The 17,745-nt window shown below is 38.4% G+C and overlaps 1 protein-coding gene across 11 annotated transcripts in view; it reads left to right on the top strand.

The window, feature by feature from the left end:
• Window positions 1-17,745, top strand: part of CCDC148 (coiled-coil domain containing 148) — a 290,765-nt gene that overhangs the window by 154,134 nt on the left and 118,886 nt on the right. For all 11 annotated transcript variants that reach the window (XR_012497645.1, XR_012497644.1, XM_074336768.1 and 8 more), the window contains one exon: window positions 14,109-14,227. Coding sequence is in view for 9 of the 11 variants with exons in the window: in XM_074336768.1 (XP_074192869.1) it covers window positions 14,109-14,227 (119 nt within the window). In the remaining 2 variants the exon portion in view is untranslated. The remainder of the gene's footprint in view (window positions 1-14,108; window positions 14,228-17,745) is intronic.

Genomic DNA, 17,745 nt, shown 5'->3' with positions numbered 1-17,745 from the left:
AAATGGAGTGAACACAGAGATTGCAATTAGTGCAATTAAGCATAACTACATACAGTAAATTAAATACATATGTACATATACACAGTATATACAAATGTGTATATTTGTGTTACGTCCATACAGACACATAACTACAGCGTGGCTTTGCCGCCCCTCTCAGTGGGGATTGATGAAGGCCTTAGCTTGCGGGGTTAGGATGGTGTCTTTGCCCTCACTGATGCCGAGACCTGCTCTTCCTGGTCTTACATCATCAAACATACTTTGGGCATCTGTCCTCACATTGGCTCGCACTGCTCTGATTGCTTCCCACTGTGAATGCTCTTATGCCAGTAAAGGTTATTTGTTTTGCCACATTTGATCAAAGTTTAGACCTTACAGTGTACACTTTTTGCCCTGACTCCAATAGGGTTCCTCAACTCTCGTTTTATTAACTTTTTTTCTTTTTGTTTGTGGTGTTAATTGCTATTGTGTGCGTTTGTGCATCACAGGAACTGCAGGATATGAAACTGTCCTCTGCAATTTCCTTCAAATACCTGGGGCTAATTGCCTTTCATTTCCAGTGAATGTCCTGCTGCTGCAGAGAGAGGGTGATATAGATCTTGGGCATTTAGGCAGTGGGGGAAAGGACCTTTAAAACCAGAGCACTGCCTGGAAGACATCCCTGGCAGAAAGATCCCTGAGAAATGGCCCCTCCTGGTCCAGATCCTGGTCTGTTTCTTCCAAATCCTTCTACCTCATGCTGCTCCTTCTCAACCTTGCTTGAAGTAAAGAGGTGTGTGTGTGTGTGTGTGTGTGTGTGTGAGAGAGAGAGAGAGAGAGAGAGAGAGAGAGAGAGAACTGGATCTCACTTAGACTAAAATGACTTAAGATATAAATATTATCAGCTTACGTAATATATCACTGAGGACTAACTGAGTTGTGGACACAAATGAAAACAATGTGGCAGTATTCAATAAGGCATTGGCATTCAGATAATCTAAAATTGGCTTACAACACTTTTTTACGTTTTCATAAAATGGAGACTATGGGATATTAGAACTCTCATAGACTCCGTGGACCCTGAAAACATGTCTTTGAACCTCTCTGAAGAGTTTGATCTCTACTCTGACATCCGCTCACCCAAATCGCTCATTGCAAACACCCTCTTTGCTGCTAGAGCTGAAGTATCCCCGTCTGGCTGAGGACCAATCAGCCAGATTGGTTGAACTACTTCCCACCCCTCGGTCTTGTGGTTCCTTCAATGACTAACTCATAGAAATGCAATTTTGCAGTCCAAGTTTGAGAGGATATTTTCCTTTTAATTATTGGTCCTTTTACTTGGGAACTGATGAAATACCCCAAACATGAGAGCTATAAAACCTAATGTATAAATCAACTATCAGGAAATTACAATGGTCCAAAGCAGAAGAGAGTTGATGTATAATTTATGTAGAAATAATTACAAAATAAACTCAGTGTTCAGACTTTATTTTCTGAGTAGCCAATATCAATCCTCTGAATGATATTGTATGTCTACAGAAATTAGTGTAGTATGGGAGATTAAATTATCCAAAAGTCACATAACTTTCAAATATCCATAATGTTCCTTGTTTTGTCATTAAAACTTGGAAATGAACATTAACACAAGCTTCTCAATTAACTAATTCTAACCTTCTGATATGAAACTGAACATAGAGTCTACCCTCAGCATATGAGACAATAGGTCCCAGAGAGGCAGATGGTAGTCCAAGAACCTCACTTTTCTGGTTTCAACTGTCTTTTAAAACTGAAATTTCCTTTGGAACTTATTTTTAAAAAGTAGAAAAACTGATGATGGAATCTTCCTACTCTTTATCAGGACACAGGTTTTTTTTTAAGAAAAGTCAGATGGAGGGAAAAAATAAAAAGCCTGGATGATCAAGAGCCAGATATATTTATTTTCTGTGAAATATTTTCCAATAGGCACTTTTAGAAGAAAAGTCTTAAAAATGAACCCCAGGTGTCAATTTTGGGCTATATTTTCTGGGCAGGTCTCGATGATTCATGGGGATTTAATGTAACAGACACCCATACAGTGCCTGCTAAGTACAAGTCACTGTTCTCTGTTCATTTCATCTTAACTACCCTAAGGGGTTCATACTAATATAATATTCATGTTCTAAATGAAGAAACTGAGATACATAGAGCATACATAATTTCCCCAAAGTCATATAGCCATTAAGTGCTATAGTTAGGATTTGAACTCAAGAGGGCTAACTCCATAGTTCATGATTTGAAACACTACGCTAAGCTGCCCATCACTGTGATTGCTGTTAATTTTATGATTAATCAATTTCGAGAAACCTCAGTTTCAAACTAGTTTCATGAGGGTTATTTTCGTGGTTTTGGTCCTGCCTTACTTTACTCACAACTGTTGAATCGATAAGTAATTCATCGTTGTAACCCTCTTTAGTAGTATGCCGATAGAAGTATTTTATGTTCTACAGGTACACACAGTTTCACTGTGTCTGTCTCTTTACTCTTCTTAATATTCTCTCAGGATTTCTTTCCTTGGGTTAATGAACCACTATGACTAAACACTTTACAAGAAACCAGACCATTATAGTTTGATCACACTTGAAGTGTTAAGTATGACGTGTGTTACAAATGGATTAAAAAAACCTCCTTGGTGCTGTTCTTTTGTTAAATAGACTGAAGAAACTATTAATGATTTTGATGTGATTTTCTTTTAATGTATCCACATGTTACTTCACAAGAGGAGAGCTTCCAATGTCACATCTGCCAACCTATCAGAATCTACCCATTGCCCACCTTCCTTCCTTTTACAACGCATGAGGTATCTGTGCTCCTGGCTAAAACCAGCCCCTCCTTTATGCACTGTATCCTATTCCTTCTCTCTTATTCCAGTTCATCCCAATCTCTCTCCCACCACCATTTCCCTCTTTCCATCTAGATCTTTCCTATTAACCTACAAATAAACCATTATGCCTTCTATTTAAAAAAATACTCTCCCTTGACCCCACATCCCCTCCCTTAGGCAAATCACACCATTCTATAGCATATACACAGTGTCTCTAACTGCTCTCTGGCTATTCTCACTTTGGCCATTTTGTCCCTCCACTTAGCAAAGTGGTACTCGCCATGGTCATCATTGACCTCCGCGTTGCTAATTCCAGGGGTCAGTTCTCAGTCCTTATATAGCTATTACTGTACCATTGACTATATTCCCTATGCTGTATTTTACATTCCATGACTGTATATATAGAGAGATGGTGCAAAAAAAAATGTGTACACATTTTAAGAAAGAAAAAAACTGTATTAAAATTATGCTGATGGTAACTACTTTGAGCACCTCTTGTACTCTCAGAAGTCAAACGTGACACTTGTATTCATCTTTTGTTATCAGTATATATTGAGTATTACAATTTTAATAGTTTTTTCCTTTCTTAAAACGTGTATACATATTTTGGCACCATGTGTGTGTGTGTGTGTGTCTGTGTGTGTGTGTGTGTGTGTGTCTGTGTGTGTGTGTGTATCTGGTTATAGTTGACATTCAATATTATTCAATTTCAGCTTCAGGTGTACAATGCAGTGGTCAGACATCTACACAGTCTATGAAGTGATCCTCCTGAGAAGTCCAGTGCCCATCTGGCACCCTACATAATCTTTACAACATTACTGACCCTATGTTTATTGCAGGGTTATTCACAATAGCCAAGCTATGGAAACAACTGAAATGCCCATCAATAGATGATTGGATAAGGAAATTGTCGTACATTTATACAATGGAGTATTACTCTGCTATAAAAAAGAATGAAATCTTACCATTTGCAACAACATGGATGAACCTAGGAAGCCATTCTTTTTGTTCTTTTGTCTCACTGGTTTCTCCTTCTCAAAAAACTTGGATGGCTTCTCCTCATCATTCTAAGTCTTGGAGGGCCCTGGGGGCTCAGTTCTCTTTGTATACTTTGCAGGCGATCTTAATCAATCCAGTGTAGTTCATGTGCCATTTATACCAACTAACGTATCTGATCTAGACTTTTCTCTTGAACTCCAAACTTACACATCCCGCTGCCTTAAATTCAATATGCCCAAAATGTATTCTTTTTTTCCCCTCCAAACCTACTCCTTCCCCCATATTCCTTTTTCTTAGCACAAGGAAACCTGTTCTCCCAGTACTCAGGCCAAACCCCTGGCTTGGTATGATTTTTGATTCTTATTTTTCCCCTGCAAATCCCATACACATACCTATTGTCGTGAATAGAAGGCTCTACTTTTCCAATCAGAACAATTATAATAACTTCTTAATCTCCTAATTAATTTCTCCGCCTCCTCCTTTTCCATTCCCACTCTCTCCCTCCATCCTATTTGCTACATAGCAGTCAGAGTAGGTTTTTAAAAGTCACATCAGATTATGTCACTCCCTGAGCTACACTCAGTATCTCTGGGAGCTCATGTCCTGCCTCTTTGCCCCTCACGCGTCCTGCTTCCGCCACACCAGCCTACTTCCTCCTCCTTGAATAGCCTAGCGTATGTCCCCTTGGCCTTCTGCACGGGCTGTCCCCTCTGTCTGGAATCCTTCTCTCCCAGATGTCTGCACCACTCACTCTCCTACCTCATCCAGGATCCCAATCAACTGTCTTCAGAGAGAATATTCAACCTTGATTACCAAACGTACAACAGCATCCTCCTTCCCTGTCATTGTGTCCACTTACGCTATTTTTTTTCTTAGCATTTATGATCCCCCCGACATGTATCTATCTATTGACTGATTTTCTTTCCTCTTCTAGAATGTAAGCCCCATAAAAAGGGGGATACATCTGTTACCTTTATTGTTTTCTCCCCAGTGCCTGGCAGAAGGCCCTTAATAAATATTGGTAAATGAATGAATTTAATGAACAAGCAGTACACAGCTATAGTTCGATGTTGAGGTATAGAGGAAAATGTGCCAAACTAGGGGGCCCTAACGGGGTGGCTGTCCTTGGGGAGGTTATGTAAGCTCTGTGAGATTCTGCCTCCTCAATTGTAAATAAAGTGTTTGGATTGAATGATTGCTAAAATCACCTCAGCTCTAAGAAATCATGATTGAATGACTCTGAGGCTTGATTACTCTTCACTTTTCACTCTCCCTGACACTTCAGGCTGTGAAATACAACATCATCAGTCTATATACTTCCTTCTTAATGAATAGTGAAAAGAGAGAAATTAAACAAGATTACAGACAAATTCATTTTAGCAATATCAACATATGACATGATCATTATGTAATATTTCAATGCTCATGCTGAAAATAGACCTTACTTCTGAAGAAGACATCAGAGTTATTTTTTAATCCACCTGGCATTTCAGTTAAGAGGGAGATAACTAACGTGTTTACCCCAGTTCTTGGCTCATCATGTTCTACAGACAGAAGACTACCTCACAGCTGAAAATAGCTGTTACCAATTGAAGAAGGCAGCTCTGTTATGGAAAAATGCTCACATAAGTGACCAAATTAGAAAGCACATGAAAGAGATTCATGTTATTTACTTATACATATCGACGTCACCTACCTCCAAACAATTTATCATAAAAGGTGTTAATTCTGTTGTGTTGGATGTCTTCCCCTTGGGTCACATCTACTCTCCATTCTGCTCTGGGACCCAGGGAGTTGTCCTGTATGTCTCCCTGGCCCTCTTGCTTCTGATTGGTTTCAGTCAAAGTGGAACACTAGAGATGAGGACGAGGGAGGAGTGTGAGGCTGGGAGAGTGTTCTCCCCAGCTCTTTGCCCTGCAGAGATGTGTTAACTGGCTCTGTCCTCCCGCAAAGGTCTCAGCCCTGGTCAGGTGCCCCCCCACACACACACACCACCTCTCTGACTCTGGTCTATGGGCAGTAAAGCAGCCAGTATACTGAATGGCCTCTTGAGATTGCCCTGCATTTCAACCCTCCTTTGTCAGTTGTCCCCTTATATTCTTCTGGATTTATCCTAATTTTGAGTGTGCCATCTGTTTCCTATTAGGAATCATTAAAATAGAAAATCAGTAAGAGAATGAGAGACAAAAAATTAAGAGGATGGGAATATAGTTATGTCAGCAAACCAAGACTAAAAAGGGGTGCTGTAATTGAACATGGTTAAAGTTAAAAGGAAGCATTTAGCTCTTATTTGCTAATAATAGACAACATCTCAGCACATCAGGAGCTGGCAGCATGTATTAGGGGAGGGAGACAAACCACCCAGTGGATAGCATTTTCAGTAGAAGTTTTACAGAGAAGTTTAAGTCAATCCTCATTTGATATTGCATCAACCTTTATGAGGCCTATGGCATAAAATTAAATCATAGTTCTGTGAAACTTTTCTATAGAAAGTGAAAGTGATGCCTCATACAACGTGATAAAAAGTGAAAACGTTATGTACAGGGATATAGAGTATTCTTGTCATCTGCCTTGATACAGTAATAGAGTTTGGAAATTTCAGGACTCAGTAAGAGTCATGTCCCTTAGCTGTTCCTTCTAAATACTGATTTTTCTTGGCCAGACTTTTAAAAAATATACTTTTGTAATTATAAAAATATTTTATGTCCATCGTAGATAGTTTAGAAAATACAAACCAGCATTCAAATTACAATAAAAGTTACCCCAAATCCTAAAACATTACCAAAAGGAAATTGTTAGCAATGACCTCATGTTCCTTTTTCTATACACAGGCACTTGAGTGTAATGAGAACCATACCACATACATTACTTTTAACCTGATTTTTTTCAACTTATCAATGTATCTGACATATTTCTCCCTGTTTTACTACCACATAATTTTTAGTGTTTGCATAGGGTTTCATTGTGTTAAATATTGCATTTAACCAATTTCTTATTTTTGGGTGTTATGTCATTTCCAGTTGTTTACCATTTTAAAGCTGTAATGAACATACCTATATATAAATTTTTGCATATGTCCCTGGCTATTAATTCTTAATTTTTACTTCTTAATTCTTAAGACTTCCGCTAGTTATTTTCTCATTTATTCTTCAGAAAGAGTATGACAATTTACCCTCTTACCAGTGGTGGATGTGCTTGTTTATCAGGTTGGATACAGGTGGGACAGCAAAAAAGTGTTCAAGTTTAGGACACTGGTACGCAGCTGAAATACAAATAGTCTGAATTGTGGACTGAAAGGAGAGACATTCAATTCCAATAACCAGGCAGGATGGTGAAAAAATTGACTTTTTATTTTGAAAACCAGAAACCTAGCTTTGATTTCTTACCTATGTAGAGAGTTTTCTCATCTTTGTCCTTAAAGAATTTCTTGCAAAGTAACTCTTCTGGAGGTAAATTTTTATTCAGAAGCTTCAGCAAGACCTGGGTTGAAGCCCATAGATATGTCTATGCCACAAAGTATAGAAGAGATAACGTTGGTTGTAAGTTTTTCAGGGTGGAAGTGACTATGTCCATCTTTAGCACAAAAAACCTTTAATCAGCCTCCAGGGACCATTTGACTTAGAGAAGTACCATGTCCCAGTGCTCTGTTGGGATTAAATGCACCTCCACACCCCACATAACTAAATGATCTGGCCCACTGATGGTCTGTGGTCTATCATGGTTATATATCTGAATGTTTTATTAATAGTTTTGGATTTATATGAGTTGACATAAGAACAGTATTGTGTGCAATGTTGTTTTTCCATACTGTTTTTCACTAGATTCGTTTAGCAAATGTATATCTTGCACTTCTCACCTGCAAGGTATGATATTAGATACAAACAAATACGACAGTATAAGGCATATTCCTTACCTTCCAGAAGTTCACACAAATATGTGCAAAATTATGTGGAAAAATATACATGATTGTCAAACTGATTGTATAGAAAGAAGAGTCATACTTCAATTGGTGGTGATTTTATGTGATCTAAATGAAACAAATGGAGAAATTTTGAGTAAAAAAATAGTTTTTTTTTGTTAAGAAGTCCTGTTATGTTTCTATATGTAACAACATCACTTTTTTTGTGGGAGGGTATTTATTCCAGGCCAAAAGTAGAAAAGAGATCTATAAAATGCAAAAAATTTAGCTAAGAAGCTAGAAAATAAAGTAAAAACTACTTTATCTCAATGGTTTTTTGAGGAAAGGAACTGGATATTTTGAACTTCGTATTTCATACATTTGGTGTATCTGGTTAAGAATTATGACCTCTTCTTGAATAAGCCATTACAGACTTTGCAGTAGTGACCTGGGAGCAAGCCACAGAAGTCTATTTGTTCAAAGATTCAACATCTCACAGATTACTTGAAATCAGAGACCAAACTATCATCCTACTATAATGCTTTAGTACTAACTTCCTGTTGTCTACATATAAATAAGAAATTCTTATTTCATGCTGAACTTTATATTTCTCGGACTAAAGGAGTAAAAAACTATAATGTGATAGTTGTATAATAAGAGTCAAGGTTTTTAAAATTTTAATTCTGGGATATAAGAGTGATCTTAAACCCTCTGAAAAGATAGCATAGCATTCTTTTAGAGCTTTCTCCATAAATCTATATAAAGAATAGTTTCTTCTGTTTACTTGCACTTTTACTTCTTAACTTTACCAAAATGAGTAAAATGTGGAACTATGAAAAAAGAACATTCAATACGAATCAGAGGTAATAAGCGATGTGGAATAATGAAGGCCTGTCTCAGTTTTCAGAAAAGCAAGCTTTTTCTAGAAAACTCATCTGGAAGTCAAGAGACATGCTTTAAATTTAACTCTTCTCATTTTCACTAACTTCCTGATTCCCCTATCCAGGATCACCCAAAAATTTTACAAAGCAGTGTATTTAAAATCTGTCTCAACAAATGCCCCAAAGGGCTAGTTAAATACATTAATACTTAACTTTAATTTGAGGCTTGCAAAGCCAATAATTCTTGACACACACTTCCTGTTTCTATTAATTGATGAAAAGTGAGTGGAACTGTCCTTAGGGAAGTGCTTGGTTCATACTTTACCACCCTTCAAATAAAACTGCTGGCCTGGTTCCCATCTACAACTTTGTTATTCTCAGACCAGAGACCAGAAGAAGCTTCCATGCAACTAATGATGATTAATTAATCCCTATTATGTGTCAGACATGATACAAGGTACGAGAGATACATAGATGAATAACGCAGATCAATATGGAAAGTGCTATGCTAAGGATACATAAATAGTGCCTTAAAAAGTATACCTAGCTATGTGTAGAGGAGAGAGAGAGGAAGGAAGGCTGAGAAAGCAATGCTAAACTTGAATCTTAAAAGATGGCCAGGAGGGATTTAGCAGGCAACAAGGGAGAACGTGCCAGGCATGTAGTAAATGCTCAGCTAGATCAGTAACGATCCAGTGGCAGAGCCTCGTGGAAAAGAATCACGGAATACAAGACACGACAAAGAGTGGAGGGAATAAACCTTAATCAAAGGTCAGAGGTGGGCCAAGGATGGAGCTGACATTTTCCCTGGAGGGTTCAGAGGAAGATTCAAAGAGAAAAATGGCATTTGTACTGGCAAGTAGAGGGTGGAAATCAAGTAATTCTAGTGAGAAAACTGTGCAAAGGCAGGTAAGCATGCAAGTACACGGCCACCTTCTCTCCTCTATTTATATTCTCACCCTAGAGATCTCATCTAGTCCTGTGGCAGCAAATACCATTTTCAGTGGGTGCAGCCTTTATTTAGGTTTGAGTCCAGCTCTACCTTCTCCCTTGAGCCACTCATCTGTACCGCCAGATGTTTACATAGAATCTCCACTTACAGGTCTTACAGTTATGTCAACAGCTTAATGATCAATATTCAGCACCTCATTGTCTTTCTTTTCCAACTGTTATTCTTCCAACCTCCCATCTCAGTTATTGGTGCCATCATCCAATCTGTTGCTCTAGTAAAACCCTAGGATTCACCTTTGGTTGCCTTTTCCTTCAGCTTCCATATGCAACCCGTCAATGAGCACTCTGACTCCACTTAAAATCACAGCTCATATCTGAGCACTTCAGCCCCTGAGTCCGAATGATCATTTTTGTCTTAGTCTTCCATCTGATCTCCTTGTTTCTCCTTTGGTCAACTACTGTTCATTCTTCACCCAATAGCCAGAGCTATCTTTTTAAAAATGTAAGCCAGATCATGTCACGCCTTGCTTTAAACACTTCAATAGCTTATCCTTGTTTCTAGAACTAAATCCTTGCCTAATCATCTGACCCACATCTAGCTTGTCAATCTCCCCTCCAGTTTTAACTCACACCACCTGCTCCAGCTGTACTGGCTTCTACCCAGTTCTGAACATGTGCAAGGTCTTTCTCATTCAATGTTATTGCACCCAAAACTCCCACTTCCTGCTGTGGGAAGATCTCCCTTCTTTTCTTCCCATTGTTGTCTCATTTGTCTTTCAAGTTTTGATCCAAATGTCATTTTAAAAATATGTCTTCAAATAGTTCTACCCACATTTTTCTAAATAATCATCATACTTATTTCCTTCTTCGAATTTAACTTGTGATAGTCTATTCATTCATTCGTTATTATTACTCTCTCTTTCTAGAAAGTCCCACCTCAGTGGGGCAGCAGCCATATGCCAAGTGCATAGTACAATATCTGGTTTAAGGCCTGTGCTCAGTAAATATTTGTTGAAGGAATGAATGCCAAAGTCAATGATGTCTTAAGACTTTAGATAAGCATTGATAGAATCAAATACACAGAGACATTATGTAAAATAAGGATTAGAAAGGGTCACTTGGTTTGATCATTTGGTGAAAGTAGTAGATTTGGAGTGGAAGGCAGAGGTATGAGTGCCATGAGTGAGGAATAAGATAGGAGATGTCAAATGGGAGAACAGCAAGTATTTTAAGATGCCTGATTGAAAAGGGAACAATGAAGGGTGTGGTGCTACTCTCTTGGGTATAAAGAAAGCTCTTTCTAGATTTTTGTTAATGGGTGAGATTCGTATATATTTCCCTGTGAGGAAAAGGAAGGAACAAAGAGCAAGAAACTGAAAGTACAGGAGGGAGAGGAGTAGATGATGGAGTGAGGTTATGGAGAAGATGAAATTGAATTGGGGAATGGGATTTGGAACCCAGGTGAGGGATAAATCTTGGATAGAAGGAAGGACACCTCTTCCTCTGAGGGGCAGGACATCTTTTAGAGTCTTCATTTTGGCTGGTAAAAGTGAAGAAGTAGAGGTTGACATGGAGTTTAACTTAGTGAACAAGTTTTGGAATGTCACCCAGAGGCACTGACCAGGAATTCATAAAAGGAATGCTGATTGTCAATGAAGAATCAGTGAAAATCATAAATTTAGCACCAGTTTCTACAGTTGTGTAAGTTATTTGTCAATCAAATGTTTATTAGGTATATGCTACGTTCTAGATACTTTCCTTGCTATCAGTAGTGCAAGGTAAATAAAACACAGCTTTTGCTATATAGTAGGGGAGAGAAACAAGTATATTAATTAACAAAGCCTTATGATGTGCTGTACTAGAGGAATAAAATTATATGACCAGAACAAGGAGGAGGATGAGGAGGGAGGGGGGTAGTTTCTAGTCATAAAATTGATGCATATAATTGAAGATTTCAGGATTGGAACTGCTCTTGTTGATAACAAAATCTTAGAGGAGGAGGTAGCTTCCTGGAATGGAGGAAGTCATGGAACTGTGAGATTTGCAGGTTGGAGGGACATTCAGACAGATGCTGAAGTTGCCTAGGAAGGCGGAAGGAGTTGTTTTGGACAGCTCCTCTGTGACTCACGTATCTGAACTCTTGATGAATATTTGAGAGTGATCTGGAAACTCACATATGCCAGTGATAAGGATAAGTAGAGGGTGACATAATCAGATAGTAGAAACATCCAAGGAAGAAGTCATTGTACATGAGAGGGATGTCATCGTGGTCTGAAAGGAGCAGTTAACAGAGGAAAATGCCCAAACCATTTCACAGCCTCTTGGCATGTGAGGCATCAGAAGATAAGCATCCTTCATTGCTCAAGAGAATTTTGGTCAAAACCATGGAATAGTGTTCTGAAGGTTGAAGGTGTAGAGGATTTCATGTAGGATGAAACAGAGGTTTCAGAGACTCCAGTAGAAAGTACTGGGAAGGAGTAAATCATGGAAGAGCGAGAGTGAGAGCAAGAACGAGAGAGAGAGATTGAGACTGACTCACAGTGTAGCAATAGCTGAGGATACCAGAGAATCAAGAATAGAATTAATTGGTCCTGAGATGCCAAAAAGTCTCAGGTGTGACACAATTCTAGGGCCTGCACAGGATAGCATACCAAGTGGTGTCAACAATCTGAGGGGTAGGTCCGCTTGTAGTTAAGGGATTGTCCGCAAAAGGACCACTGGTTTCACCCCAAGACCAATGCTGGGAGCAAGCAAACATTAATGGTCTGTTGGAAACCAGAGAAAAATGCTGTTTAATCTAATATCTGTTCTTTTTCAAAACTTAATTTTGAAGTAGTTTTATTTTCTCTGATTATGAAAGAAGTAAATATTCATTGCAAACAAAAAGGTAACACAGACAAGTATATAGAATAAAAGAAAGATTACTTAGAAATTCCAGAGAGAGATCATGGAATCACTGTTAACATTTCCATATGGCACTAATACAACTGTGAAATGCACCGTACTTGTCAGAGTTTCCTTTCTCTCCGTCTCCTATCCTCTTTCATCCCCCGTCTTTGGTGCTGCTACCTTTCTGGCTTCATCTCTGTTCTCCAGATTCAGCTCTCAGTCATGTCTACATGTCACCTTACCTTGAGCTGTTCCAGGTATTAATTGAGCATTGAACAGATGTCACCATTGTGGTTGCTGGGTTACCCGCCCTGCTGCAGACTTGCTGTGGCTGTGGCCCTGGCGCTCTGGATACTTCTTTTCGTCCCCCCAGCAGTCAGAGACTGTGTTTCTAGGGAAAGTCTGGAAACCACTTAGCTTTTCATATTCACTTCGGAATAGAGAAAACACTACATTGGAGATGAGGCAAACCCATCCTCCACACGTGTTCTTTTTTTTTTTTTTTTTTATTAAATTTATTGAGGTGACAATTGTTAGTAAAATTACATAGATTTCAGGTGTACAATTCTGTATTACATCATCCATAAATCCCATTGTGTGTTCATCACCCAGAGTCAGTTCTCCTTCCATCACCATATATTTGATCCCCCTTACCCTCATCTCCCACCCCCCACCCCCACCCCCCTTACCCTCTGGCAACCACCAAACCATTGTCTGTGTCTATGAGTTTCTGTTTCTCATTTGTTTGTCTTGTTCTTTTGTTGCTCAGGCGGTTAGAGCTCCACACGTGTTCTTACACTCTGGGGGTAGTCACTCAATATTGTTCACCTTTGAGGTACTCTGTGTTTTTACCAACGAAAGCCAGTCCCTTGACCCAGACACAACATGGCAGACTAGAGTGGTGAATGGGCCTCTGTCCAATAAACATTAACTTCAGTTGCCCCAGCATAAGGAGAACCCTGAATAATGGTTTCAGCCCCCTGAAAATAACATGTTTGTACTTCCGGTTTTCTCATTTTGCCTCCAGAGAAGGAAAGTAAAACAGGCCTAGGAGGAACAATGCTTTCACCTTTTCAGCTTAATAAATTTGTCCTTTACTTTACCACGTAAGTCAGAACTACTATATATCACAACCCTGCTAATTTTTTTTTCTTCCTTCCTCCCACCTATCTCCTGCCACTTCCCCAGAAGCATAAAACTTTCAACATCTGCTGTCCATTAGCATAAATAAACTCATGCTTTTAAAGTAAAAATAGGTTTAATGCTATATTTGTTAAAGACCGCATTACCATAAAAGGATAAAAATATTGTTGAATAATGATAGATCATTTACTTTAGAGACAATAACATGCTTTTATTGTGATTCCCTGAAAGTTGATTATTTTAGCCATAGATTAAAACCTTAGGTCTCAGCACAAGTTACATTTCCACTTCAGAAATTGTCAAACCATGCAATTTCTCAGGATGTGCACCTTTGTGTTTTAATTTATTTTTTCTGTTGCCAATACACTGTAGGCAGATCTAAAAAATGAAAGAGATGAAATGCCATTTAAATTCAATCTTTGCTATATAAACCAAAGGGTAATACCCTTTCTCCTTGTTTTTATACATCTGGTGTTAATTTGAGTTTTATGTAATATTTATACAATAGATAAGAAAGTACCGGGCCAAAAAAGAACAGAAGTGGCAAGAAATGGAAATGAGAGATCTTCGGCGTCTAGAAGAACTGAAGAAATTAATGGCTGAACAGTCAGTAAAAGACAGAGAAAGGTAAAAGACAACTTTCAAATTGTGCGGTGATGGGGGTGTGAATGGAGTCTTCCATAATGTGCTGTGATAAAAAACGTCAGAGGGAAATTTTCATACTTAATATCTCCTTATAGTACTTATATCCACAAATGGATAAAATGATACTTATAATGTATTTTAAACTCTGATATTCATACATGAATCTCTAGGTTTTCATTTTGTTCCTTAGTTAGCTTCCTAGATAAAACTCTCACAGAGGATTTCACAGTATTTGATTGCTCACTGTGTGCATGAAATGATACTGTCTGCTGCTATGACTCAATATTTTGACCTAGAAAGAGGAAACCATTATTCAGATGAGAAGGGAGACCCATTTACTAGGAGTGAGGCGGGGGGAGACGAGACACAATTACACTGTGCCATATGGTATTCGTTCTAGCATACTTAAGATATAACCTATATAGGAAAAGAACCCTGAATTTCCTAGAATAATGTAATTTGAGAGCTGCAAAGAACATTTAAGATCAACTAACCCAGTCTCCTCATTTTATGAATGAGTATACTGAAAAATTAAAATATTTTCCCCAGGTTCCTGTCTCAATCAGGGTCTGTGAGGGGGCAGAGACAACATAGTAATTTGAATATGAAAAGCTTAAGATAAGAATAATCTCTGTTACCTAACGAGATAAAGAGAACTTGGAAAAACACCCCAGGGATGTCGGAGGGTTCCCCTGGATAAAACAGATTTGGAAGTGGGGCTCCCTCTCCGTGGTGGGGATTCAGACCCTGTTGTAGAAGGTGTGGTTTCGGCCCACTGCATGGGGGAGACATTTTTGGACACACTCAACCAGAACTCGTTCACAGTCACCGGGCAAGCAGGAAATACCCTACTTGGGTGCAGGAGGCCAAAATTGGAAGCCAACCATTGGTATGTTGGAAAGACTCAGTGGGATTCTGACCATGGAAGTGCCTCTGAAATTTGATGAGAAACTGATTATGGGGTGACATTGGGACTCCAAGGGCACGAGCACCACTGGGCATCTCCCACACATGCTGCTGGCAGCCACATTGCAGGAACAAGAAGGGGTAAAAGCTGGAACCAGGAAGGAAAGCTGCTTCCTCCTTCAGTGTCCCTCCACCACTCTTTTCTGACATAGATTAACACAGTGCCAGCTGCAAGGGAGAAATAATTACAGGGTCCAGCTCTGTTTCCATAGAGCAAACAATGAAGGGCGGATTTGGAGCTGAGCGACTGTAAATCGGTAACTGGCAGTTATCTAGTTTAGCTAGCTCCTGAGTGGATTTTCACAAAAGATGCCTTAAGGATCTCTTCATTTCATAACAGAAGTCACAGTAAGTTTTCTTTACAGTTAGTCAATGTAAAAAAAATTGCCCCAAACTCTGTACTTCCTGTTCGATTTTGCTGTGAACTTAAAACTACTCTAAAAGTGAAGTCTATTTTAAAAATTGCCCCTTGGACTTACAAATAACTTTGGAGGACATAACTATTTTATACAATGAGGTTCACTTGTATCTAGGAAGCTTTGTGGCCTGTGGAACAGCTATCTCAAACTCCAGCCACAAGCTTGCAGAGAGAATCTGGAGTTCCACATAGATGCCAGGCAATTCCTAAAGATCTGCTGAGCAAAATTCACATTATTTTCCAGTTGTCTCAAGATTTTAGAGTTGAGTTTAATCTACTGTGGAGAACACTGAGAATATATCAAAGCAGAGGTCAAGGCTAAGAGTAGTGAAACAGCCAGTGAGCAACCAGTTAAGGCAAGCACAAAGCAAGATGTAAGAGGAAACCAGAAGACAGGCCATGCCATGGGTCAGAGGCAAAAGCCTACAAACAGCTAAATACTAAAGGGCAAGGCAAAGGTGAGTGTCAAAAGGCTGGTTGGATAAGTCTGAAGCTATGCTGGGGAAGCGAAAGCAAGCCACAGGAATTAGAGGGGGCGGAAAAACAGAACAGATGTGAGGTCCGGAGACATGCTTCTAATAGAATCTCTCCTCATAGCCAGGGAGTTTCTTTGATTACAGAGCCATTTCAGTCTTTTGCTTCCTGTCCCAATAATTATCAAGATTAGCTGACTCAGAACTCCAGTCGAAAAGAAGGAAAGAAAAATCAGATTAATCTGCATTACATAACAGGATAAAAAAAGGCAATAGCACAGTGAAAAAGATTACTAAGCACTAGGAATGGGGAGACCAGGATTTCAGTCTTAAATCTTCCTTGAATAGTGTATGACTTGGGGGAAGTCATTCATTTAACCTTTACAAGGCTCTGTTTCGTCCTTTGTAAAATTGAACTGGGTGACTTCTGTGGGCTAAGTGAGCGATCAACTTTTAAGGGTCTATGATCTGTAGGATTAATTCACGTGAAATGTTGTAGATTTGGGTAATTATGAATCCAATGCTTGCATGCCAATGGGAAATCAGTGAGAAAGGCAATTAAAATATCAAGATAATACATCAGGAAATAATTCTCAGAAATTTTTGGATAATGTATATAAAGGCATAGTCCTCATTCTGTGATTTAGGAACATAAAGTTCAACATGTAAAAATTGCTGGTAGCTTTTGCTTCTGAGAAGAAGCAAAAGTTGTGTTATTTTGTAACCATTCTGACACTAAGAAATTGATTGATTGATTAAAATGTTTTTTTCTCTACTACTGAAATACAATTCACAAATCTCCTGTTTGATATAATTGTGGGCACATTTTTCTGATATCAGAATAAGAAGGTTTGAAACAGTTTCTAGATCTATTAAAAACACACACACATAACCTTGAGGGTTTGGAAACTTCTGTTGTTTATTTCCTTTTTCGTTTTCCAGTTTTTTGTTTTTTTCCAATTGTAAGATAAAATTTCTTGAAAAACAACATTCATACATTAGCACATATATTAGATTGAACAATAAGAAAATTACACTTTTGTGGGTCAAAAATGGTTAAGTGTTGGCAATTTCATGTGGTTCAACATAATTTTAAAAAAGCAATTCATTTTCTTTATTAATGATATTTCTTGTCTCAATCTATTACAATATGTCTTTTGCCCTTATCATTTTATTGAAATTGTTTTTGCCAAAGTGTCCACTACCTGATGCCCTATTTTGATTTCTCAACATGCCATAGAGGTTAAGGGGGAAGGCTCTAGATCAGGTTGTCGACACTAGAATCCTGGTTCTATCCTTTATAGCTGTGTAAACTTGAGTAAGTTATTTAATTTGTCTGAACTTCACTTTCTTCATATATACAATGAGGCCATAAATAGTATCTACTCCATAGAATTGTTGCACAGAATGAGTGAAATATTGAATTAACATCCTGACTGTCTGAAGCATAGTAAATTTTCATTAAATATAAGTAATTACTATCAACTGACTTTTTAAAACATGAGATACCTTCTAGCGTAATTTTTTCTCAAAATATTTCAGCATTTTATATATTTTAGATAAACCATGTAATATGAGGACAGTCTTATAAAAAAAATAAAACATTAAGGTTAAAGCAAAGTGATCCTTGATCACTGCCTTCA

The sequence above is a fragment of the Rhinolophus sinicus genome, linkage group LG01, assembly GCF_036562045.2.
Source record: "Rhinolophus sinicus isolate RSC01 linkage group LG01, ASM3656204v1, whole genome shotgun sequence".
NCBI lineage: Eukaryota > Metazoa > Chordata > Mammalia > Chiroptera > Rhinolophidae > Rhinolophus > Rhinolophus sinicus.
The sequence above is the reverse complement of the archived record's forward strand: the minus strand, read 5'-3'. Positions and strand labels throughout refer to the sequence as shown.